We start from the raw sequence: 27,493 nt of genomic DNA, 5'->3' as shown, positions 1-27,493 counted from the left end.
TTTTATAGTTGGTATTTATAACAGAGATGGGTTGCCAGGTTTCAGAGTTTTGTATGGTCACTTTATTTGAAATAGGATTAATGCCAGTTGTTATATTGAGTGAAAATCCATCAGTAACTGCTTTGAGAAGCATTATGTGGAGATTTCTCACCTACGTCACACCTTCTTAACCAATGGTTATAATCCCCATAAGATAGATAAATACTAAATGCTACCCAGAAATCCCCCTCTATCTACCACAAAAGACTACGACAAAACTATCACCATTCCATACATTAAAGGCACATCTGAAAAGAATCTAGGGTGCTTAATAAACACCAACTATGCACAGTATTCAAACCTTATGTAAAATTAGCAACTCTCATCCATTCACCAAGGACAAATACACTCCTTTATCACATCCAGGAGTCTATGAAGTGCCCTGTTCTTGCCATCAAGCCTACTACGGACAGACAGGAAGAACTGTGGACATCCGCCTCAGTGAACACAAAAAATATATCCGACATTTTCACTACGGCAAGTCGGGTCTGGCAGACCATGCTTTGGATACCCCTGCATACAGGATCAATTGGAAAGAAACAAAAGTAATGCACAGAAGCTTCTACAAGTCAGAGAGAGGTTGTTCCTGGAATCAACAGAAGCCTTAAAACATACTCCAAACCTTAACAAGTATGGCTGTATAAATCTACCAAAGATTTGGGAGACAGTCATCCTAAGACCAAATTAATATTTATTACTTTTATTTTATTTTTGAAAACTTTCTAAGACTATCATTTGGACTACTATTTCAAAACTTTGAATTTTTTATTTTTTTTTTACCTAGATGGCACCATATTAGGACTTTAGTCTTGTGTTGCACACTGCAATTACTTATACTAGCCCCACTGTTACACCAGGTTGTGGTTGTCTTGCTTTTGTAACAAACGTTGTGTTGTGTGCTCTGAAGATGCTGGATATAATACCAGCAAAATATTAGCTTCTAAGTTAATAAATAGTTATTTTCTTATCCATCTGTGTTCATATCATACCGTGAAATCTATTACAACATTATATGGAGAATAAATCCAAGCTGCTCATAGAAAGATTGGTAAAATTCAGTAGTAAGCTTGTCTATGCAAGGAGATTTGTATTTTGGCAAAGAAGTTCAGGTTTTTGTCAAATGGTATATGACGGGAAGCTATTTAATGCTGCATAGAGGATGAGTGCCTTTTCCTATCAGAGTACTTTACTGGCATCATTAATGAATATAGCTTTGCATATGCTTTACATTGTAGGAGGATTTCATCATGATCTATAATACTTCCACTATCTGTTGTTATTCTGGCAGATTATGTTTTTCTAATGAAAAGAAATACTTTGTGAATGCAACTGTGAAATTTTTGCTTGCATCATGCTTTTTTTAGGACTCCTCTTGCAGAGTGCTCCAAATGTGACAGCATTATGGCATCTAGGGCCCGGTATTCCTCAGAGCCCACACAACATGGCTGCCGTTGTTGCTGCAGATTCCTCTGGTGGCTATACTTCTGAGTGAATACTTTAGACTTGAAGAGTGACCACCTATCAGCAATTGGCTGTGAAGTTGTCATATTTCTGATGAGTAACAAAAGATCCAGTATGCCCCACCTGGAGATAGAAATGCTAAGGAGGAAAACATAGTCTGTTGCATGAGATGGAAGATATGTGACGCTTCTTATGAAGGATATTGTATGTCGAAGTATATAGTACCTATTTCGACATGTCTGATAAAGGATCCTGGTAGGGCAACCCTTAGTCCTCCAAGAGAACCGTTTTTATATGGTGTAGGCATCTGAAGATAAGTCAATGTGTAATTGTTAATTACATCCTGGAAGATATTGAACTAACTATCTGTTATAGAGTGCAATGTGTAGTTAAAATTTCCTGCCAGTATGAGATGGCTGAGGTGGCTTTGGATGAATGCCAGCACCTGCACTGTGAGCCGTTCATCCTCTGATGTGTGTGTGTATATATATATATATATATATATATATATATATGTATTTTTTTTAAAAGATCCAAGTTTTAATGAGTGCATAAATTACACAACTCAGTTGGAATGGAATTTAGTTTCCTAAAGCATACTATTTCTTGGTATCAGTCAAGGATATGTTGGAGGATGAGTTTATTTTGCAGTGGTGTGGCAATTCTCTTGTATTTAATATTAGAAAGGTTACTGGCATGCTCATGATATGCTGGTTTTTTTTTGGTTGATGTGGTATACTTAGTTTATTTTATGGATGGTTATTGCTGCCACTGAGATTCAATCCTGTTGATCATGCAATATATTCTTTTTTCCAAGGTTGAACAGTTTTCCTCCCTCCTCCTCCCCCACATACATAAGGTGTCTTAATTCTTCTAGCTGAGTGATTAGACCACTTATGTCTACGGTGTACTCAACATAACTGAGAGGTTCTTGTGATGAGCCTTTAGCAAGTTTGAGGATGCTCTGAAGATGTTAGTGTGACTTCTCATCATCTGAGGACTTAGGAAGATTGAATGCCTGACCTCCACTGCAAGCTGTTGAGAGGGATCCAGCATGCCTGGAAGCAGGGGCTCTTTCATGCAACCATCATGATTCAGCATTGATTATTTGGGTAATGATTTCCTGATTTGCTGAGCTATTTATTATTATTTTTTTTTTTGTTATTCTTTGTTACTTTTCTCATGTGACTTTGTTATTTGTGTTTCCTACTTCCTTTTTTCTGAAGCTGCATTTAGATGGTGTCTAGGCAGAGGTTCTTCCAAAGGCTGAATTTCATGCAGTACGTGATTATGAATCCACAGTATCTGGTGGGATTTTTTGTGCTTCAGAGTTTTGCCACCTTCTGGTAATGCTTTGTGGGTGTGCATGTTAGTTGGTGCTGTCAGCTGGTTTCTTGTTCTTGAAAATATATAGGCATGATTTCTGATTTCCTTATGGCCTTCTTTGTGGCTGCAAAAACAATGAGAAGCCACAATGAAGTAAAAATTGTCATTAATTAAACAGCAGATTTAATTATTATTATTATTAAGTGAGACCTCAGGAAGTCGGGAACTCATCAAGAGATGCCATCTTATTTGCACCAGCTGTCATACCTGTTCTTGAATTCATTCACACTACTTGCACACACACACGCAAACACACACACACACAATATCCAACGGCAATCCATTCCAATCATGAACTACTCTATGAGTGAAAAATCTAGCCCTAACCATGTTTTTGGCAGCATTCATTCTCAACTCCTGTGGATGCCCTCGCATTCATTCCCCACCCTCCATAAAATGAAAAATTCCATCTACTGAAATTCTGTATAACCTTTTCAGAAGTTTGTAAGTCTCAATCATATCACCCCTCTTTCTCCTATTTGCTAATGTCTGCAGCTTATAAATTCTCAATCTGTCTTCATAATCTGTATTCCACAATCCTGATATCATTTTTGACACTCTCCTTTGCACTCTCTCCACTGTATCAGAACCACCATGGAAACCAGGTCAGACCTGCATGCAATAGTCCAAATGAGGTCTTACCAAGGCCTTGTAAAGAGGCAAAATGACATCCTTATCTTTATATGTCAAGGTTCGTTTCAGCATTGCCATTATTCTCTGAGTTGTATTTACAATTTTTGCTACGTGTCCCTTGAACTTCAACTTCCTGTCTACTAAAACTCCATGATCCCTACCCTGATCAGTTTTTCTAGCATAATCCTGACAATATAATATGCCACTGGATATCCAATCACACCAAAGTGCAAGACTTCACATTTACTAATATTGAACTGACATTCATTTTCCCATGCCACAATTCCAGCCTATTCAAATCATTCTGCAAGTACTGCATATCAACAGCACTCTTGATACCCTACCTATCTTTGCATCATCAGCAAATAGCTGTATAGCGCATGTCAAATCCTTCCCAATGTCATTAATGTACACATTGAATAACAATGGATCAAGGACTGATCCTTGATGTGGACACTGATAACCTTAAATTCTTGCAGATTCACACTCTCATATACAACTTTTTGATATCTGTCAGTCAGCGATCCTGTTATCCATGCCAATAGTTTAAATCCACCCATGTTCTCCAATTTATGCAACACGATATATTCTGTGAAAAGTCTCAGCAAAATCCAAAAAGTATCATAGTGTATAATTTCCCTCAGTGGTAACATTATAGAATGTATGCAAGTTGCTAAAACATGACCTTCCCCTTAGTAAACCCATGCTGTTTATTGCAAAGTAGAGATTCTCAGTCAACTCATTTCTGAATGTGAGCCCCTAACAAACTTTTCCAAAATCTTCATCACAACTCCTGAGATACTGATTGGTTGATAGTTGGCTACACTGGTCTTTGCATCACTCTTGTGCAATGGGATTATCATAAACTCATTCCACTCCTGTGGAATTTATACTGTTCGGAGACTCAAATTATATAGCCTGGTCAAGCGAATAGACAGTTGTTGAACACTCTTGTAGCATCCATGCTGATATCTCATCAGTTCCCACTGTAGAACTCTTATTCAGTTTGTGCAACAGCTTTAGTACTTCCTTCTCATCCACATGAGTTTCTGCATACAGCGAAGAGGTAGCGGTGAGATCAACATTGCATATACCAGGTTGATAGCTTTTAGCAAAATGGCTGCTCATTAGATGAACAATCACTTCTGCACCAGTCACCCACATACTATCTGCATCCAGTATTGTTTCAAATTCATTCTCCCTTTTACTTGTAGCATAACGATAGAATTCTTTTAGGTTGTCTTTAACTTGTAGTCAGTTTCTTTTCATACTCAGACCTCAAACTTAGCTTTCTGTACAACACTTGTACGGAAACACTTCTGACCTGTTCCTTATAATTATCATAACTGACATCATCCTTATTCATGTGATATTCCTTCCACATCATCTTTTTCTTACAAATATCTTCTTAATTAGATTACACATCCATTTCACTCCTACTCTAATTATTCTTTGAACTCTAGGGACCCAATTGGATATCGTATCATTTAAGTATTTTTTTAAACACCTCATGCACTGTTGATATCCTTCCCATCCAACAACTGATACAATAGCACAAAACCCAGCATCCTCCTCAGATAGTCATAATTTTCTGCTTCATAGTTCAGCATGTAACCATTTCTGAATGGAACATTCATAAACATTCATATTTTTTATACATGAACATTCATAAACCAAAATTGTAAAGGCAAAAAATATGGAACAAAACATCACTTAGTAGACAGGAAAAATGTAACAATCATAGGAACGCAGAATGTAAGAACCCTTCACCAGGAAGCAGCACTGGAAATACTACTGCATGAATTAGACAACTACAGATGGGAAGTGATTGGACTCTGCAAAACCAAATGGACTGGAAAAGGAAAATTTCACCATAGACAGTACAAAATTTTAATTTCAGGCTGGGAGGACAACAAACACCAAGAGGGAGTAGCACTTATATTAAAACCAAACCGCAAAACTCTCTATTGTCTTACAATCCTATCTCACCTAGGATAATTAAAGCAAGATTTAAAACATCAATTGTATCACTGCCTACTATTCAAGTATACTCACTAACTTCAACATCATCATCAGAAGAAGACATTGAGGAGTTTTATACAGATCTACAAAAAGCAGTACAGGAGACATCAAGTCAAGACCTCCTAATTGTAATGGGGACTTAAATGCAAAAGTTGGCAAAGACTGGGATACCTGGCCAAGAGTAATCAGACAGTTTAGGTATGGAGAAAGTAATGAACATAGCAAAAGACTGCTAAACTTCTGCTCAAATAGTAAACTAACAATAACCAACACTCTCTTCAAACAACCAAAACCCCAAAGAAAATGAACATGGATATCACCAGATAGACAAACGAAAAATATGATCAACTATATAATTGCAAACCAAAGATGGAAATCAAGTATCCTAGATTGCAGAAACTAGCAAACCTAAGAATAAAGTTAAAATCTGAAAGCACTTTTAGAGTCAAAAGGAGACTGAATATAAATAAACTACAAGACAATAATATTCTAGGAAAATATCAACTAGAAAGGAAATAATTAAAGGAAATAATATTAAAATCGGCAGAAAATACAATAGGTTACACAGAAAGAGAAAGTAAAAAGGATTGGATCTCGAATAAAGTAAAAATGTTAAGCAATCAAAGGAAAAACATGAAATTAAAACAGAACTATAACAGAAATGAATATAATAGATTAACCAGAGAAATTAGAAAACTAGTAAAAAGGGACAAGAATAACTGGTTTAGACGAAAAATGCAAAATGACAGAGAAGCTACCAAAAGAAAATAACCTCCATGGATTATATAAACAAACAGATCAAATTAGTAAGACACAGACAACGAAAATGATAATGATCAAAAACAAAGAGGGACAACTAATTGAAAGTAAAACAAAAAGAATGGCCAGATGGGAGGTATACTTTAGAGACTTATATAATAAAAACAGGATATTATTATTCCATTGAAATGGAAGAGGAAACACATATCTTTATCAAAGAAATAATACCATACAGCATAGATAAACTTAAAACTAGGAAAGCACCTGGTATTGATCAAATACATGCAGAATTCTTAAAAGCAGGAAAGGAACAACTTTTGAAACCATTTCAAAGTCTGTTATAACTCTTATATACAAAAAAGAAGATAAAACAGAATGCAATAATTACAGAGGCATTAGCCTCCTCAGTATTCCAAATAAGGTTAATAAGTACTCCAAAATTTAATTTAATAAGTACTCCAAAAGTTTCCAAAAGTTAATTTAATAAGTACTCCAAAAACAAATTAAGTCATATATAGAACTAGCATTAGAAGAATAAGCAAGTTTCAGACCAAGACAAAGCACAGTTGATTCACCTTGAGACAGCTAACAGAAAAGTTGCTATATAAATTTCATAGACTTTCGTCAGGCATTTGATTCAATCCATAGTAGAGAACTATGGGAAACCATAATAATAAAGAATCCATAAGAGAAATCTGAAAGTACAATACGAGTGGAGGACACCTTAACCAACTGGTTCCACAAAGAGAGTGAAGTAAGACAGGGTTGCAATCTGTCACCAAACCTGTTCAATCTTACACTGGAAGAAGCAATCATTAAGGCCTTAAACAAAAAAGACTCCAGAATCAAAATATATGGAAAAATATATATTTTGATTCTGGAGTCTTCTTTGCAATGTTGTCTGTAAAATTTGCAGACAACATTGCATTACTTGCAAGCATGGAAGAAGATCTACAACAAATTTCTGATAAAATAAAGAATGTATAAAATTTAGATTAAACCTAAATATAGACAGAAGAACAAAAGTGTGCAAATAGGAAAAAGAAACACCAATCTGAAAACAAATTGATAGTAAGAATCTACAGCAGGTAGAAAACTTCACCTATTTCGGAAGAGTAATTGAGTACAACAGTGAAATTACAAAAGATATAAACAAATGAATCGGTCAAGTGTCCCAAACTTTTGGATGACTAAATAAAATATGGAAGTCAAGTGACATCAAACAAGTAACAAAAGAAGAATCTATGAGACAATGGTCCTCCCAATACTTCTCTATGGAAGCGAATGCTGGAATCTCAAAAAAGATGAAGAGAAAAAATTATTAACTACTGAAATGGGTTGGCTAAGAAGACTACTTAGAGTATCTGTTGGATAGACTAAGAAACGAAGATATAAGGAAACAGTTAAAACAAGAAATAACAATAATAGAAAAAATCCAAGAAAGACTGCGATGATTTGGCCATGTGACCTGAATGGACACAAAAAGGTTACCAACTAAAGCTAAACAACTATACAATGATGGAAGGTAAAAGATCCAAAAGGCGGCCCAGAATTAGATGGATAGACAAACTAAACGAGGACCTGAAAACCAAATCACAACAAGCGACACTGAACTGGACAGAATTGTTCGGACTCTCCAGGGACAGACAGAAGTAGAAAGAGTTCATTTAGCCTCATCATCATCCACATAAATGGTGGAAGAGAAAAGAAGAAGTATGCTGGCCTCTCCATTCCAGAGACAGGCATCAGTTTGGTTCTGTTCTTCACCAAACTGGGCTAGAGTTCCTAATTCCCTGTGATCATCATACTCAAGTTTTTTGCAGTTTTCTGCAAAAGTCTCGTATGAAATGTTGCTCCAACTCAGTAAGTTGAATGGAAGATATCTCTTGTTTTAAAGTAAAAGTGATAGATGTTGGCTATCAATAGTCTTCTTGCTGGTGTGAGCAGATGCAAGTGTTAGAGGCAGTATTCATGTTTGCAGATGAGGTCAAATGTTCCAAGGTACATGGGATATACATGGGAGACAAAGAACTGATCCTCTAAGATGGAATTTGCAGAGCTAGTTGGAGCAGTCAAGATGTTATGCTATAGTCTCCACTAGATGTCTGCATGTGATCTGGTACACTTTGTTTTGTATAGAAGATCCCACTGAAAACTGAGTGGAATGTGTAGGTATGCATAAAGAGGAGGATGAAGATGCATATGGGCTGGATGCATTGACATGTGGAAGTGGTATATTTTCTTGAAATGGGAAGGAATAAGTGGTAGAGAGGATTCAGAAGGCACGAATTGAAAGTTGGGTTTGTGAGAGTTTCCAGAAGCCAGAAGTAATTCAAATTCCTTTGGATGTTGTGTAATGGCCATCTGCACCTGTGTATATATATATATATTTTTTTTGATTATTCCTGTTCCAGCATTGTAGAGCATCTCAACAGAATGAAGGTACTTCAGGAGGTGATGATGCAGTAGTGACTATTCAGAGGGTTGTGAATATCATGAGTGGTCTAGTGGATGCTTTCAGAATGTATTAAGGGTTGTTGCATAGGTCTGATCAGTCTGAAATGTCTTGAAGAACATGATATTGTTTAACACTAAAACTGACCTCTCTTGTCGAGTTTCTTGTAGAATGCTAAGTAAGTTGTTCAGTTGGTTTTGTCTAGAGGAACTGTGTGATGCCCTTTGGATCTACTGACTTGTGGTCAGACAAATGAAAAACTAGAATGGACATGAATCAAACATACCAGGTCAAATAAAGGACAAAAATATTTATGCATCTACTTTGGGAACACAACGACTCTGTAATATGGTCATCTGGACACAGCTGCTTTAAACATGTGCTAGGCAAATGGAACAACAGATAAGTAACTTCCATACTTAAGGGAAGGGACTAATCATCTACCTGGAGGAAGCCTTCGGGTAGTGTTAGTATTTTTAAGGTGTGCCAGAGCACACTAGCAGCCACCAGGTTTATTAGTCTCATCCAAAGAGTAAGACAGTTACTTAACTTTCATGATAAAAGGACAAAATCATGAAAATGCTATTTCCATATCCATCATCATCAATTTACTGATACGTACCCACAAGGGGTGTTCAAACTATTATAATAACACTAAATGATTTACTTTATTATTAATCTATCAACAATTTTCCTCCAAATTAGACTATTACTTGTCAGCACTCCAATATCGCCACCTACACCTTGGTCATCCTCTAGATCTTTTCCTGCTATCTTAACATCAAGCACCTGTTTTGCTAGCTTTCCTTCTCCCATTCTATTTTAGTGACTTAAATTAGTCTTGCTCACACATTCTTGAATGCAGATAATGTCACATTCCTTCTTAATGTCTTCATTTTTAATATGATTGTGTCATATGATGCCATATGTTCAAGCAGCTAATTTTAAGTTTACCTGTAAAAGCTGCTCAACTTTAATTATTTAAAAAAAAAAATTTCTTTTTTTGACATACTCTTCTTTTCAATGTGCTATTTAGTTTTATCCTAATTAAAACTAAGTGATGATCACTTCAAATTTCAAATCCTCTGTACATTCTTGCATCCTGAACCAGCATGAAAATAAGAACTCTCATATCTGTGGCCTAATCTTCGATATAGTGCTTTATTTCTAACTCACTGATCCATAATTTAAAACCCAGTTTGAACACCGTCTTGTACACTACTAGTTAAGTGGTTTGGCTAATTTCTCTGTTATTCCATATAAATTTATTCAACTGGCTCACCGCCAGCTTTGCTTATTTTGTTGTCCATTTCCAGATTTAAATTTCCATTTTTCATTAACCATGCTACCAGCCAAGACGTCTATAGACGTCAAGGTTATTGTGGATGCGAAATGCATATTAAAATTGTAATACCATTGATATTACATTGAAATATATGATGGATACAAAGCGCATGAGGATGCGTATTTGATCCATAATGGCTTAAAAACTGTGCCTAAAGAGCTGAAATATTTTACTTGTTCTATAGGCTCTCCATTCAGAATACAGCTGAAGTTTTTCTATGTTCCTGCCTAATTTCATGTTTCAGTCTTTTTATTGCTGATTTCCATGCCATGCTTGTTACAGCTGTTATTTAACTTAGAGAATCCAGGAGACTTGCACTCGATGTTTGTAGGACTACAACATTATCCAAATAAAGCAAACCATTAAGTTTTGATATCTCCAATTCTAATATATCAGGTAGAATGGCACTTTCTTTCATAATGTGATCCAGAGATGATGAATAAGAGTGCAGATAATATGCATACTTGTTTTATGCCTGATTTTACATCAAACCATCCTCCTGTATTTCCTTCAATTCTAACTGCTGACTTACAACTAAAATATATGCTGACCTGGTTGGTCGAATGGTCAGCATATCCACTCTCCAGTCAAGAGGCGCTGCAGTTTCGAATTCTGCCAAGGGCATGGATGTTTTGATCGTCCTAATAAACAATTACCATATGTACTGCTGTGACCTGTGTCCTGGAGTAGTATGACCTTTGATGTCTTTGCACCATAAAAAAAAAAAAAAAATCAAAAACACTAAAACATAGACTATGTATTGTCCAATATAAATGTTCCATTTACCCCATATAAATGTAATAAGCTTATCATAAGCTTTTTCCAGATCTACAAAACTTAAGTAGAAATCCTTGTCATACTGCCATGATTTCTCAACTGTCATAAAATGAAAATGTGATTCTGACTCCCTTTATTTGGCTTGAATCGCACTTGTTCTTTTCCAAGTTTCTCTTTCACAATTTCTCTCAGCATCTTTTCAAGTATGCATGCTTACCTGGAACACTTAGTGGAGAATTCCTCTGTAATTCTCACATTCAGTTTTATTCCTTTTTTTAAAAGATGGGAACTATGAGAGCTCTACTCCAATCATCTGGAATTCGACCTTCTGATCTAGCCCTCTGAATATTGCAGTGAAGCGACTGGAAATCTTTTATAACTCATTATTTCATATTTCTGGTCAAGTATCACCCACCTCAACTTTTTTCTACCTTAAGTATTATTTTGTGCTTCTTTTTGCATTCTCTTGAAAATTTTCTACTATAGTTTTGTCACTACCTGTTTCATTTAACAGTGTTTCAAATGAATTACTCCACGCATCTAGGATATCCTTATTCTTATCATCTTTAATTCCTTTTACAGTACTCTTTCCTCCATTTCTAAGCTTCTCAATAACCTCTATAACATTTTGCCATCTTGATATTTACCATCTATATTTTTACCGAAGTCTTCCCAAGACTTTTTGTTTAGCTACTTTTACACATAGATTAGCTCTTTTACATTTTTCTCTGTATTCTTTCAGAGCATCTATCAAATTATTTGCTAGGAACTTTCAATATGCTTTCTTCTTTTCCAGGACTGCTTCATTAACTTCTTTTGTCTGCCATGGTGTCTTATTTTTCTATCCTTGCAAACAACTTCACCACATACCTCACTTCCTGAATCAATCAATGTTTTCTTCAGAGTTTGCCATCGAGACTTCAAGGTTTGGTTCTTGGTTTTGAACCATTTCATTCATTCTTTAATAATGTTAAATCTACAGTTTACCTGTAAAAGCTGCTCAACTTTAATTCTTTAAAAAAAAAAATTTCTTTTTTTGACATACTCTTCTTTTCAATGTGCTATTTAGTTTTATCCTAAAACTAAGTGATGGTCACTTCAAATTTCAAATCCTCTGTACATTCTTGCATCCTGAACCAGCATGAAAATATCATTATCAACAATAACATAGTCAATGAGGCTTTTCTTATTTCTTGTGTCTTCTCTCCACATGAACTTGTGCACATCTTTATATGTTGGAATGTGGTGTTAGTAATGACTAGTCCATATGCTGAGGAGAAATCCAGCAGATACTTACCATTATTATTAGACCTGCCCTTTTCTCCAAATTTTCCAAAATATTTCTACATGCCTGGATGGGATTCACTCACTACTCTGCTGTTTAGTTCTTCAACAAGTACCACAACTTTTTCCATTTTTTAATATCAATTGCCTGCTCTAGCAATGTGAAAAATTCCTCCACTGTTCCTTAGGAGATCCTTCTACGGGACCATAAGCACAAACAAGTTTCACTGTCCATTTCTCCATTTTCAAGTTTGTCCACATAACTCTACTTGAAACTGCCTTTCTTCAAGAAGTTTATCTTCATATCTGGCATTGAATACTATTGCTGCTACTCCTTTTCCTCGATCATTATTGCCTGAATATAACATCCTATACTTATTATTTAGCAGGAAGACAAAAATCACCTATTTTTTGTCTTCTTCCATACCAAAGAGTAGTTAATGTGGCATATCCATGACCACTGATTTGCATATCATCTATGGCAACTTTTGAGCCAGATATGTAATTGCATTAACAGTGATAAACCTGACAGTGTTCTTAGTCATAAATATCACAAGTTTATGTTAGTGAATATTGGTATATATTTATTTATCTCAAATTCAGTAGCTTGAAAAAGACATTTTGGAGATGAAATATATAAAATTTTGTTATAGATCAACTTTATTTGATGAACATTTGCAATCTATTTCTTTGATTGGGAACACTAATTTTGAAGCTTAATTAATTTGTATAGACAAAACTTTTTTATAGACAAAATTTGCAATTATGTCTATAAAAAAGAATTCCATAATTCTCACTAATTATATTCTGTATTTTGTTAATAAAAAAATTGTGTAAATTTTGTTTTCTATCTTTTTTTTATTATTACTCTTATTATTATGTGATATCTCCAAGGAGACCAAGGACTCGTTGAAGGAGGGTACTCTACTCTCCAACAACTAACTCTCCATCGCACTTATAATCCACCAACTACACAGAAACGGCAACATCATCATCATCTACATACAATGCCATCTACTACAACTAGTACTTTTTGTCTGTAAACTGCATGTGTTCTTAAAACCAATTTGCCTATATGCAGGATTGAAAACCTGTTTCCAACAGGAAAAAAAAAAAAAAAAAAAAAAAAAAAACCTGCTACCTCCGTATGAGATCGGCTAACTTACCTTCAATTGAAAAAACCATTATAACGATTCTTCTCGTCACAATGAGAATCAAACCTAGGTCTTTTCCAACCTAAGGGTGCAATATACCATACGAGGATGTACTGAAAAGTTGTGATAATCACGATGAAGGAATTGAGGTCTTCTTATATGTCCTGAAAGAAAAAGAACACATTCTTACAATTTGATGAAACATTGAAGTTAAAGAGTTTTAAGATATGTTCTTTCTTGTAGTTATATTAGTTGCTTTAATATCATTTTTGTTCTAGCTGTTTATCAGAACTTTTCAGCTCCCCCCCCCCCCCCATTGTAGTTCTTCCAATTGCACTACGGAGATGCTAACATGTAAGTACATGATATCCTTGATTTTGCCTGGCACTTCTCAGAAAAAGTAATCTGATACATTTTGTTAGTATTCTGGTTCATTTAGAAAGCATTGTATATCTTCTTTGATATGAGTCATGCTACTGAACAGAATGTGGAAGCAAACTGGAGTAAACTTCTTGCAACATTTTAAGGAAAAGGTGATACAGATTCTGACCAGGGTATTGTACTTTTGTTAGCCTGGTTGGCCAAATGGACTGCATTGGCACACTCCATTCAACAGTCTGTGGATTCATATTGTACCTTGGGCATGGATGTTTGTAAAAAGCCTGTTCTAGACTAGCACGTGATAGTGTAAAAATCTCACATAATCGTTTTACTTGTTATGATAATTTCTTACAGTATTATATACACGGAGGAAAAATTTTCATTAATAAGGAATACATTTTTTATTACATATAAGATCTAAAATATATATGTATGTTTAATAAGCCGAAAGGCTTATTAATTAGTAATTAACATTAAATATAGGAGTACACCACTTTGGCAATTCGATAGTAGAGGTATGCAAGTTCATGTTCACTTAAAACCTTGATATTCCAGGTCTACCTACTCACTGATGAGACCTCAAAAATGGTTGAAACCGATCTGGGTAGTGACCTCTTCTCATAATGTAAAACAATATATATACATCTCTTAGGAGCTGGGTTTTACATTATGAAAGAATATTAAAGTTAGTGAGAGAGCTTGCTCCACCTTTGCATGGAGTTGCCCTGGTGTTGTACTACCCAAGTGATCACTTATACTTGGGCCTGCCGATAGTTTTTTTGGCATGAAACTCTATGGATTTCGATCCGAGTTTCGTACCCGGCTATTAAAACATAAAGGGATTTACCATCCCCCTTTCTATTATATATGTATGTGTTTATGTTTATTAATGCAATTGGAAGAATTTTTTTTACTAATTATTTAAAAATAAATAAAACAACATATTCTTGCGAATATATGTGTATAATAATTGTATAACACAGGTATCCCTTGCTTAACGTGGGATTTGATTAACACAGTGAAATTAATTGCAACAATCCCTTTATATATGCAGCAAGAGTTTTAATTAACACACCTTTAAATTTACCATGCAAAAACATGCAAGCCTCGTCGTGAGCATGATGACGTCATTCCTCCCATGCAGCTGCACTCTTAGAGCATGAAAGCCAGCCAGTTACTTTGCTGCCAGCATTAAGAGTGGGTGTATTACAAGCTCCAACTGTTCTGCTGTATTTACAAATTACATTCTTCATAAATTTTACAGCCCATTAATCATGTTGAAGAATAAAAGCAATCCCAAAAACAGGTCATCAAGTGAAAAAAAGTAGAGAAAAGTAATTACCTTAGATACAAAACTCATCATCATTAAATTCCTGACATGAACCCTCAAGAGATGTATAGGATATGATAGTACTACATGAAAAATTTACATCATTACTAACTTCCTATCTACAATTTTCCTCCAAATCAATCTGTTACCTGTCAAGTCTCCAACATTATCAGATCTCATATTTCCATCTTCTGAGGCACTTTTTACCATATCAATCCACCTATATCTTGGTCTTTCTCTGGGTCTTCTTCCTGCCAACCTGGCAGAGAAGACTTGTTTTGGTAATCTTTCCTCTCCAATTATGTTTAAGTGATCATACCACCTGAGATTAGCTCTGATAAACATGCCACCTGAGGTTAGCTCTGCTAGATACAAAACTTGATATAATTAAAAGATTTAAACGTGGTGAAAGTAAAAATAAGATTGCAAGCAAATTTTGCTAAGATTGCTAGCAGCATGAGAGCTGTTTGGAAAAACCTTTTGCCAGAATGCGCTAATGACTTAGGCGGTTTTCAAAATCCTGTGAACAACGTAGTTGAAGAAATTGTTGCAATTGCTGAAAACCTTGATGGTGTTGATGCAGAAGATGTTAAAGAATTATTGGATTCAAATTCAAAAGATTGCAGTGACAATGTTCTTCTTGAAGTTGAACAACAACAACGTGCATATGAAGACAACGAATATATGGAATGTGAAGATAAAGTTACAAAGGAGATAACAATCAAAGAACTGGATGGAATATTTCATATTTTAGAATTGTTTAAGCAGCAAGTAATGAATATGGATCCAGATGTTATCGAAGAATGTTTGTTTGCCAAGGTCTAAAGAGTCATTTTGCTTGTTATTATAGAATTTATGCTGATAAGAAAAAAACAAACTGTTCAAACGACTCTTGACAACTTTTTTTTGATAAAAAAATTGCAGTAACTAATGTAGATACATGCATTTATTAAACATTTACTTTGCATTCATTTTTTATCTTTCCTAAAAGAGCACCATATAAAATGAATTATTAATACAGTAATCAATCATGGATGAATTGTAATTTTTACCATTGATTATTATATTTGATTAATGCGATTTTGATATATGCAGTAACATCGAGGGATTAATTATTCATGTTAATCAAGGTATACCTGTAATTGGAAGAACGATGGTACGTTGTGTCCTTCAATTGGAAAAGTTCTAAGTTTGATTCTCCTTGTGATGAGAGGAATCTTTACATGGGTTTATTCAATTGAAGTTGAGTTAGCTGATCTCATACAGAAGTAGAAGGTTTTTTCCTCTTGGAAACTCAGGTTTTTAATCCTGTGTACAGACAAATCGGCCTTGAAAACACACACAATTTACCTTGAGAATTAACACAATTTATTATATGGTAGAAATAAAATACTGGTGGTGGTGGTGGTGAGCAGATATCCATCACCAAGATAACCACGCTGCCTCCAATTCATGAAAGTGATCATGCTGTCTTAACTTCTGAGGTCATACAACATGAGGAATATTCTCTCAAGAAGGAGTATTTGTGGAATTACAGGGAAGGGGGTTATGACATGCTTAGGAAGAAGCCTAAATCTGTACCATGGCATAAAACACTGCAGGGGTAAGGATGTTAATAGTGCATGGGATATAGTTAAGGGTCATCTAGAGGAAGCAGTATTAAATTGTATACCTAGGATAAGGAAGGTTAATCAGGTAGGAGTTGGATGAGTAATATCATTAAGTATGAGCTGCAAAAGAAGAAGAATATGCTGTGGAGGGTATATAAAGAGAAAGGTGAACAGCAAACTCATGAACAGTACAAGGCTTAGGCAAGAAAGGTGACCAGTATGGCAAGGAAGGCAAAATCAGATTATGAGAAGAATCTAGCCGAGCAGGCCAAAGGAAATTCCAATGAGTTCTTTTGCTATATGGCAAGTAAGAGGAAGAATGACTATGTAAGATTAACCTTAATGAGTGGTGATGGTCATGAGGAGACAGAAGCAGATAAAATAGTTGAGTTACCAAGTGATCACTTTGCAAGGGTATATCATCCTAGTGAGGTTATTGCTTTAACCTATGTGACAGACACTAAAGTGGGAGCAGAGGTGGATGAATTGGAGGTTCTTAGAATATTGTAGAATCTGAATGTAAATACAGCTGTGGGATTAGATGGGATATCAGCTAGGGTTTTGTGAGAATGTGCAAGGGAACTGGCAATGTATCTGAGTAGGCACTTTAAGTCTCAGCTCTGGCAGAGTTCCAAGGGAGTGGAAACAGGGCAAAATAAATCCCTTGCATAAGGGACTTCTAAGACTGAAGTAGCAAATTATAGACCAATCAGTATATCAGGTGTGGTAAAAGTATTAGAAAAACTGATGAAAAAGAGAATTCAAGAATGGGTGGTCATATATCACATTTTATAATCACTTAAGCAGCAAGTAATGGATATGGATCCAGATGTTATTGAAGAATGCTTGTTTGCCAAGGTCTAGAGAGTCATTTTGCTTGTTATCATAGAATTTATGCTGATAAGAAAAAAACAGACTGTTCAAATGACTCTTGATAACTTTTTTTTTGATAAAAAATTTCAGTAACTAATGTAGATACATGCATTTATTAAACGTTTATTTTGCATTCGTTTTTTATCTTTCCTAAAGAGTACCATACAAAATGAATTATTAATACAGTAATCGATCATGGATGAATCAATCATGCCTTAGTAATTTACAATTTTTTTATAACAGAGTAACACCTGAGTTGGATAAAGGAAATGGCTACACAATGATTTTGCACAGCCATTTTTGACAGAATACCACATGGAACTCTGTTATGTAAATTAGAGCAAATGGGGATAGACATGACACTAGTTAAGTGGATAAGAGAGTGGCTGCTGGACAGATATTAAAAAATGGTATATGAAGGATTAGAATTGAGGCAAAAACAGGTTACTAGTGGTGTGCCATAAGGTTCAATGTTTGGATCATTGCTGTTTAATTTGTACATAAATGATACAGGAAATAACCTGAAAGGAAATGTTCAGTTGTTTGCTGATTGCTAAATTAGTTAATCAAGGCGATGTGGAGAGCTTGCAGGACAATTTAAATAGGCTGTCAGTATGGGCAAAAGTTAATGAGTGTCAGTTTAATGTTGAGAAATGTAAAGTTATGCATTTTGGGATAAATGAATTACAAGCTATGTATCACATTGATGGCACTGTACTTTAAGAAACAGATGAAGCTAGAGATTTAGAAGTGGCTGCAGACAGAGTTCAAGTTTAGAGGACATATTGCTAAGGTAGCCCATAAGATTACTTGGCTATTGAAGAACATGTAGAGATAAGGGAGTTGTTATTCCTTTTTGTAAGGCCTTGATACACTCACATCTGGATTACTGTGCTGGTCTCCTGGATTTCTTGAGGAAGTGGTGGATAGGATTCAGAGGTGAGTGATCAAGATGGTGAGTGGACTGTGGAATATTATCTATGAAGATATGCTGAGGGTGTGTGGATTGCAGAAGCTGGTTGATAGGAGAAAAAAGAGGGAATATGATAGAAACATTTAAGTTGCTTAAAGAGTTTTATAGGATTGATGTAAGGGAAATGTTTCAGTACTTGGCCAGAGAGACCAGAAGGGGTCACGCCTGGAAGTTAAATAAAAGTGTGGTTAGTAAGAGTGTAATACTGTGTGTGGTTAGCAAGAGTGTAAACAATAAAGGTCAACTCTGGATTACAAACATATAGACAGCTCACCAGCCACGCAAGAAACCGAGACTCCTGGAAACATGGAAGACGCAACCCGTTCCCGACGGAAGAGGACAATAAGTAAGTAGTAAAAGGACCAGATTTTTTGCTTGGAGAGTTGTGAATGAATGGAATGGGTTGCCAGAATCAGTTGTGAGTGCTTTGTCTGTTAATGGATTCAAGGAGAGGTGTGATAAATTGTGTGGATAAACTGGGTCTTTCCACGATGAGTTTTCAGACTCCATGGAGGTGCCCAGATAATAATAATAATTATTATTCTTATTATTTTCAGTATTTTATTTGAATCTTCTGTAATGCTACCAACTTGTAATGTAATGACTGAGCTTGGTTTTTTTTTTTTTTTTCAGAGAGAAAAAAGTACTTTTGATGAAAGCATCTAAAATATTACTATGTGTTTGCATGTTGTGTTTTTTTTTTTTTTTTTAATGCTGCTGAAAAGTTATTAACAAACCTGTAGTACATTTTTGCACTTCAGGTGGGCTAGAGATTTTTTTTTTGGAAACTTTTTCAAGCCACTTCACAGGTTTCCAATAAGTAGGGTGGTCTCACACCAGGTGATGAATTTCATCTCTCACCTAAAGACAACCACAAACATTCATATCTACAGCAGGATTTAAACCCACAGCCTGTTGGTTGGAGAGTGAGTATGCTAAAAACTTGATCAATCAGGCCAGCAAAGATATAGACATATCATTTTCTTAGATGTTATCATTATTAAAAAGATCATACAGTGATTCAAAGGCACTGTTCATAGCAGCATTATTGTATATAGTTACATCATCAGCAAAACAATTGAACTTAAAAATGTTTTGCTACAGTAAATTGTCTTTAGATTAACATCATTTAACTGAGACTTATCAGTAGTTTGTTATAGGATATTATAATGGTATTTCCTGTAATGAGAGTCAACTGTATAACTCAATAAATTGTAGTAGAGATAATAAATATCAAATTTCATTATATGAAAAGATAGAAATTATTACAAATGGTGCTACTAAAAATTTAAAACTGAAACCAAAACTTCGTTTAACTAGACACATTTAAGGGACATCCTAATACCAACACCTTCATCAATTCCATCCAACAACAGCAGAGATTTGAAAAAACAATTTGAAATAATCCCTCTCTACCTTCCTCTAATTTAATGAAATTTCGTACAAACTGCACTGTAGAAAATTCAGGAATCACAGGGATAGTTCATTATAGCTTGCTACAGTGAACCTTCTTTAGAAATGGCATTGTCCATATGTATTTTGGCTGGAAGTTTTCAATGTGTTACAGTGGTATATGATATAGTGAGAATCAACTGTGGTTAGAACGTCTATTAAAATTTGAATTTATTCAATTTCACCATTTTAAGAAAAAAAAATAAGTAAAACCAGATTATGTCTGTATTTTGCATATGGGAACATATGCCCAACAACAGTGATAGGTTCAATTACTGTGATAACTGAACAGTGCACAAAATACTAGATTTTAATGAAGAGCTTCTATAGCTCACCCAGACATGACCTCTCTCTGGGTGGCAAGACCTAGGTTCAAATAAGTCTTTATCATCCTGGATAGGATAATATAGAACTGTTATAATGTCATTTGAATTGAAGCAGTGTTTTTCTGAGATTACACATCTGATCTGATAGACATAGAATATACTAACAAGATTAACTGTTTTAGAACATTAATTAGGTTTATATAAAAACAAGTTACTTGACCATGACAAGGCCATCAAGTCTAACATGTTTTAACTGTTTAAAATCATTTCTATACTTTGGTGTATAGAAATGACAGGTGTATATTTATTCCTTTATTTAAAAAGTAAGACTAATGTGACTTTTCTTTTTTATGTAGTTATTCATTACTCAGCTCTTTTTATTTTCTGAACTTCAGAGACTATTCATTTTCCTTTACAAAAAATTAAATCGGAATTATATCTCAGTGTTTTTTTTTTCAAAGAACACTCATCTGTATATCTACATCAATAAACAACATTTTTTTCCTATTATAAAAAAATACAATCATTTAATTTTATTTTTCCTCCTTTCTTATCTTCCTTTACATAGAATTAATGTGATTAAATTGAAGACAGCTCTGATAATCTAAAATCCAGCACCTTGGAAAGTCTCTACTGTGGTGAAATAATCTTGAATTTGTTAGGTTTTGCTTAATAATATTTACCCTATGCCAGTATATATTTAAATTTTAGAAATTATTGCAAGTGTCAGTTAAAAGAATAAAGCAACCTTACCTTATCAATTGTATCATCATCATCAACAGCATAAACTATGCAGATAACATTTGCCTATAAAGAGAAAAGTTCTGAGTAATCCAATATAAACACACATACAAAATTTAAGAGTCCAAGTGCATTTTTTGAAAGTGGTGCGTGTGTGTGTGGGGGGGAGCATTTAATACGTTAACTGCCACGATACTAATTATTTTGCTATCTTCACAGGCCACTGTGAATAATGACAAGTTAACATGTGAAACAGATATGTATCACATGGTGCTAGCGGAAAGTGTATGTGTGAGGCACACTTGTTGCATATGGCAGTAAATGTGTTAAGTATCTCGACAATTAAGCCACTAGAGGGCTACATGTGATGTTTTCAGAGAGCTCCCGAAAGCTAAGTATTATTTTGAGTGAAAACTGGATTAAATCGTAACGTAGTACTGTTTATTTTTGGTAGCTTGTTGGGTCTGTGTGATTTTGGTGTGAATTCCGTTTTATTTAACTTAGTATTTTAAAGATATGTTTCAAAGAGTAGCACATGGCGCCAATGCGACGAAAAATAATGGTGTCCAAAAATACGACGCCGTTGTTCAAAAACTTTAATGTGAGGGAGTTTGTCCAGTGTGAGATATGTGTGGGATGTATGCTTTCCCGAAAGAGGCTGGAGTTTGGATGGAAAATGATAGTGGTGGGAGACTGTGCATCAAGTGTAAGGAAAGTGAGGAATTGAAGTATGTGTCAGGTCGTGAGATTGTTGTAGTAGAAGAAAGCCAGAATGTGGGTAAAAATAGTGGCTTGATAGGGAATTGCAATGTTGTACAAGATGGCAATGAGAGCAGTGATCAAAGAGAGAGTGAAAGCAATTATACAGAGAGTGAAAATGGTTTAAATGATGAAAAAAATGAGGAATTATTTGTAAGGAGTGAGATCGCACAGTTATGCGAAGTAATACACAGTGCGAAGTGGCAGTTGGAGCACCTGAAAAACTCTTTCCACAGTGCCTCGGCTAACTGTTTGAAAGGAAAAATAAGCTTAAGAGTGAGAGAGTTTCAGAAATGAAGGAAAGAGTGTTGTACAGTGACTCGTTATTAAGAGATGTGATAGATGAGAGTTTAACCAAATCGTACTTACCAGGGGCGAAATTTAAGGATGTGATTATATTAAAATGCAAAAACTGAGGGTGAAAGAATTGATAGTTGTGGTGGGTAAGAATGAATTGAAAGGAGATAAATTTTTTATGAGAGAGGACTTGAAAGTATTGTTAAAGGTAGCGAAAGAAAAGAGTGACAGAGTTAGAATGGTGAGTCTGTTGCTGCGGTACGACAGAGAGGAGTTTAGGAGGGCCATAATTGCAAATGCGCAGGTTATGCAGACGGTGTGGTGTGAAATTTGTGGACGTGTGGAATGAGTTTGATGGGCGAAAGGATTTATACAAGATGGATGGCCTGCATTTGAATGGATTTGGTGTGTGGAGACTGGAAAAAGGGTTGCTGAATGAAGTGAAAATGGATGTGCAGAACCAGGGAAATTAGAACTACCAAGGAGGGGGGGGGATATGCGAACATCAGTGAGACAGTTGAGTGTAAGAATGTATATAATGTACCCGAGCCAGTATTAAAGACAAGTAATTGGAATGAGATAGAATACCGCATCAAGATAGGGGTGGGACAAAGGGAGCTTTGCATTTCATGTATACTAATGCCAGGAGTATTAGGAACAAGAAGGAAGAATTTTTGGCCTTGGTTGGCTCTTCCTGGCCACAGGTTATTGGCATTAGTGAAATATGGCTGATGGAAGAGGATATAGTTAGTGGGATAGAATGTGTAGGTTATAGTGTGTTTAAGAGGGACAGAGAGAATAAATGGGGGGAGTGAGTGTTATTGATGATAGCTGATGAACTGCAGCCAAGGAGAATTGAAGTTGTATTGCAGGATAGTGAAAAGAGCTCATTTGAGGCTATTCGGTGTGTGATATTGTAACTAGCAGAACAAAATATACAGTTGGGTGCTGCTATAGACCAGGTGATGGAATAGATGGTGAAGATAGTATGCATAAACAAATTGATGGAATGAGTGGAAGGAGGGTAATTATTATGTGGGATTTCAACTACGGTAATATTGATTGGAAGGAGGAGAGGACACATGCGAGGAAGGAACTGGATTTTATTCAATTATTAAGGGATAACTATCTGAGACAGCATGTAATAGAAAATACTAGAGGTTTGAGAGTGGTAATAGCATCTAAGAATTTGACTGTAATGAATATGACCATGTTGCCACCTATTGGTGAGAGTGATCATAAGGTCTTGACCTGGGAGGTAGCTAAAGATGTGGAATTTTCGATTAAGACAGGGTATATGTGGAATTACCGTGCTGGCAAGTATGACATGCTTAGGAGATTGCTTGGTTCAGTGCCATGGCATGTAAAACTGCAAGGGCTGGATGTTGATAGAGCATGGGAAGTGGTCAAGGAGCATTTACAGGACGTTATGGCTGATTGTATACCTAGGGTCCGAATAGTAAAACAAGTAAGGGTTAAATGGATGAATAACACCATTAAGCTTGAGCTGCAAAAAAAGAAACAACTGTGGAGGGAATTTAAAGAGAAAGGTGACCTGCAGGCACACGAATGGTATAAAGCGCAGGGCAACGAGTGTGGTAAGAAAAGCAAAAGCAGATTATGTAAGGAAACTAGTTATGCAAGCTAAAGAGAATCCCAAACAGTTCTTTAAATATGCTAGAAGCAAAAAAAAACTGTACACAGCAGAATGATTTTAAGGAATGCCGATGATAAGGAGGTCACCGAATCAGTCGATATATAGTGGAATTACTGAATGAGCACTTTGCAAGGGTATATCATCCAGGTGGTGACACTGAAAGAATGAAAGAACCATCAGTTTATACAGGAATTGTGATGAATGAAGTGGAGGTGAATAGTCTATTACAGAACCTTAATATGAATACATCTGTGGGATTGGATGGTATACCGGCAGGGGTTTATATGAAGTGGCTAAAAAATTATCAGCGCCCCTGACCATGTTGTTTAATCTGAGTCTTGGATCTGGTTTAGTGACGAAGGCGTGGAAAGAGGGGAAGATAGTGCCATTGCATAAAGGAGGATCCAAGACTACTGTTGCAAATTACCGACCGGACATATCAGGAGTCATTGTCAAGGGAAAAATACAGGAACAGGAATGGATTGATTAAAATGAGATACTGTACGGGGAACAGCATGGCTTTGTGAAGGGTAGATCATGCCTCGGTAACTTGCTCAAGTTTTATAACACAGTGACAGCTGAACTGGATAAGGGTAATGGGTTTACAGTGATACTGCTGGACCTCGCTAAGGCGTTTGACAGGATACCACATGGAATTCTAATCTGTAAACTGCAACATATGGGAATGGATATAGGATTGGTGAGATGGATAGGTGGGTGGTTGATGGAGAGATATCAGAGAGTAGTTTATTCAGGAGTAGAATCCAAAAGACGGCCTGTGACTAGTGGTGTGCCGCAGGGTTCTGTTCTTGGACCACTGCTGTTTAATTTGTTCATTAACGATATAGGGAAGGATCTAAGAGGAACAGTTCATTTGTTCACTGATGATGCAAAGTTGGGTAGGGCAATAGTGAATGCAGAAGATGTCAAAATCTTGCAGGATGATTTGGATAGATTGGGGTTCTGGGCTAAGGAGAATGGATGTCAATATAATGTGACAAAATGTAAGGTTATGCATTTTGGGGTGAAAAGATTAGTAGCAGTATACCACATTGGTGGAACTGTACTCCAGGAGATTGATGAGGCCAGGGACTTGGGAGTGTCAGTGGATAGGGAGATGAAGTTTAGGGGACACATTGGAAAAGTGGCTAAATCAGCTCATCAAATCACTTGGTTGCTGAAAAATACTTTGACGAGCAGAGACAAGCAAGTTATTGTTCCTTTGTACCGAGTCTTGATAATTCCTCATCTTGACTACTGTGCCCAGATTTGGTCACCTAGGTTTCTTCTTGATGGGGGAGGAGATGGAGAGGATCCAGATGCGAGTGACCAAGATGATAGCAGGTCTATGGAATGAACCTTATGAGAACAGGTTGAAGATTTGTGAGTTGCAGAAATTGGTTGATAGGCGAAAAATGGGAGATATGATTGAGACATTCAAATTGCTGAAGGGTTTCTACTGGATTAATTCAGATGATATTTTTGAGTTCAGGACTGGTGGTGGGAGAACTAGGGTACATCCATGGAAACTGGGCAAGAGTGTGGTTAGCAAGGGTGTTAGAGCTGGGTTCTTTACTTTTAGAGTGGTAAATGAGTGGAATAAGCTGCCAGACTCTGTTGTGGGTGCTATGACAGTGAATGAGTTTAAGCCAAGGTATGATAGATACTGTGAGAATGTCGAATAGGTGTGTGGATGATGTTTAGGGCCTCCCTCGATGAGTCTAAGGGCTCCCTGGAGTCGCCCGTAATAATAGTAATAATAACAGTAATAAAGTAAGCCTACCAACAATAAAACAGCACAGAGGTACTATCAGTTTATCATCTGTTACAGGAGTTCTGTAACAGATGATAAACTGTTACAGATATATTCTTTGTATTACTGGATATTTGGAATAAAGATGCTTTTTGATTATCGGACTGGTTTTGTTGCGGAATCTTCATTAAGCATCCCTTAAGTATTCTAACGTAACATCTGTTCCATTTCCTCCTACCTATTAGTATCCAGGTAATTAGTTTACGGAATTAACAATGCAAATGAAGTATATTAATTAAAGGTAACTTTAATGAATCACTTCTATATTTCGGCAACGTCACATTGCCATCTTCAGGAACATAAAGATATGGTATGTGCACGCTGGCACTAACACAAAGCAAATGAGGAAGAAAGCAAGAAACTAATATTGTTCCTAAAGTCCTAATGGTGCCCTCTTGCAGGCTAATTTGGTAGTCTTGGCTGTTGGGCTGAAGTTCTCATAATGTAAGTCTCCCAAATTTGGGGTAGTTTCATGCACCCAAATTTGTTGAGGTTAGGAACGTTTTTTTAGAGCTGCTGAAGATTCTTTGAATAATCTTTTGTATTTAAACTTGCTGCGATGAATTATTTTTGTTTTCTTCCAACGAATTTTATGGTGGGTATCTAAGGCATGGTCTGCCAGGCCAGAGCGGCTGTACTGGTGAAACCGGATGTAGTCTTTGTGTTCTGAAATCCTGATATTAGTTGTTCTGCCTGTTTGGCCGAAGTAGGACAATTTGCAGCTGCAAGGGACCTGGTATACACCAGGTAGGTCTAGGGGAAGTGGTTGGTCTTTGGTAGAGCGGATAAGGGATGCCAACTTTTTATATGGTCTGTAACAGGAAGTAAGGTCATATTTTTTGAGGATATTGATTATTTTCTCAGAGGTGCCCTGGATGTAGGGGATGGTGATAGACTTGGTGTAATCTTTATTGTGGAGGGGGGGAGGGGGGTTGTGGTTTACTGGTTTTAGTATTTTTTGGATTTTTTTGGGGTTATAGCCATTGGCTAAGAAAGTGTTGAGGATGTGGTTTAGTTCAGTAGTCAGGGCCATGTCATCTGAGCAGATTAAATTTGCCCTGTTATATAGTGTTTTTATAACCCCATATTGTTGTGAGGGGGGGGGGGGTATTGCTGGTGAATGTATCGGCCAGTATGGGTGGGTTTTCTGTAAACAGAGAAAACCAAAGATCCATCAAGCTGGCGGGTGATTAAAGTGTCTAGGAAGGGGAGGGTGTTGTTTTCCTCTTTTTCTAAGGTGAACTGAACTCTGGGGTGTTGGTTGTTTAAGTGTGTTAGGAAGGAGTGGAGTGTGTCTGAGCCATGTGGCCAAATAGCAAACACATCATCCACATAACGAAGCCAAATAGTGGGTTTTTGTGGGGCGGAGTTTAAGGCTTTCTCTTCAAATGTCTCCATAAAGAAATTGGCCAAGGGTGGGGAAAGTGGTGAACCCATGGCTGTCCCCTCTATTTGTTTGTAAAACTTTCCTTGCCAAACGAAATAGCCTGAGTTCATTGTGAACTGAAATAGGGCTGAGATATCGGGAGGAAACTTGGCTTGGATGAGCTCAAGGGTTTCTTTGAGTGGGACATTAGTGAATAGGGAGGAGACGTCAAAACTGACCATTATGTCAGTGTGTTGGAGTGCGAGGTTTTCTATACTGGCTTTAAAGTGGGCTGAGTTTTTTATGTGTGATGGTGTGTTGCCAGTGTAGTGTGTGAGCATTTTGGCTAAATGTTTGGCTAATTTATATGTGGGGGAATCAATGCCATCTACTATGGGTCGCAATGGCACATTTTGTTTATGTATTTTTGGGAGTCCATATAATCGGGGGGGGGGGGGGGGGGGAGAGGTCTAGAATTATAAGGTTTAAGTTTGTTGGTGACTTCCACAGGCCAAGAAGTGACTTTCTTAAGGAGTCTGTGGAGAGTTCTAATCTGAGAGCTGGTCGGATTGTATTCAATGGGGAGGTAAGTAGTACGGT

General features: G+C 36.3%; 1 protein-coding gene across 5 annotated transcripts in view; it reads right to left on the bottom strand.

The window, feature by feature from the left end:
• The window catches only part of Miro (mitochondrial Rho GTPase), a 439,377-nt gene that overhangs the window by 304,400 nt on the left and 107,484 nt on the right, over nucleotides 1-27,493 (bottom strand). For all 5 annotated transcript variants that reach the window (XR_016550640.1, XM_090415513.1, XM_090415514.1 and 2 more), the window contains exon 5: nucleotides 21,014-21,067. Coding sequence is in view for 4 of the 5 variants with exons in the window: in XM_090415513.1 (XP_090271639.1) it covers nucleotides 21,014-21,067 (54 nt within the window). In the remaining variant the exon portion in view is untranslated. The remainder of the gene's footprint in view (nucleotides 1-21,013; nucleotides 21,068-27,493) is intronic.

This window comes from Typopeltis vanoorti, chromosome 3 (assembly GCF_054136105.1).
Source record: "Typopeltis vanoorti isolate ZY-2024b chromosome 3, IOZ_Tvanoo_1.0, whole genome shotgun sequence".
NCBI classification, from domain to species: domain Eukaryota; kingdom Metazoa; phylum Arthropoda; class Arachnida; order Uropygi; family Thelyphonidae; genus Typopeltis; species Typopeltis vanoorti.
The sequence above is the reverse complement of the archived record's forward strand: the minus strand, read 5'-3'. Positions and strand labels throughout refer to the sequence as shown.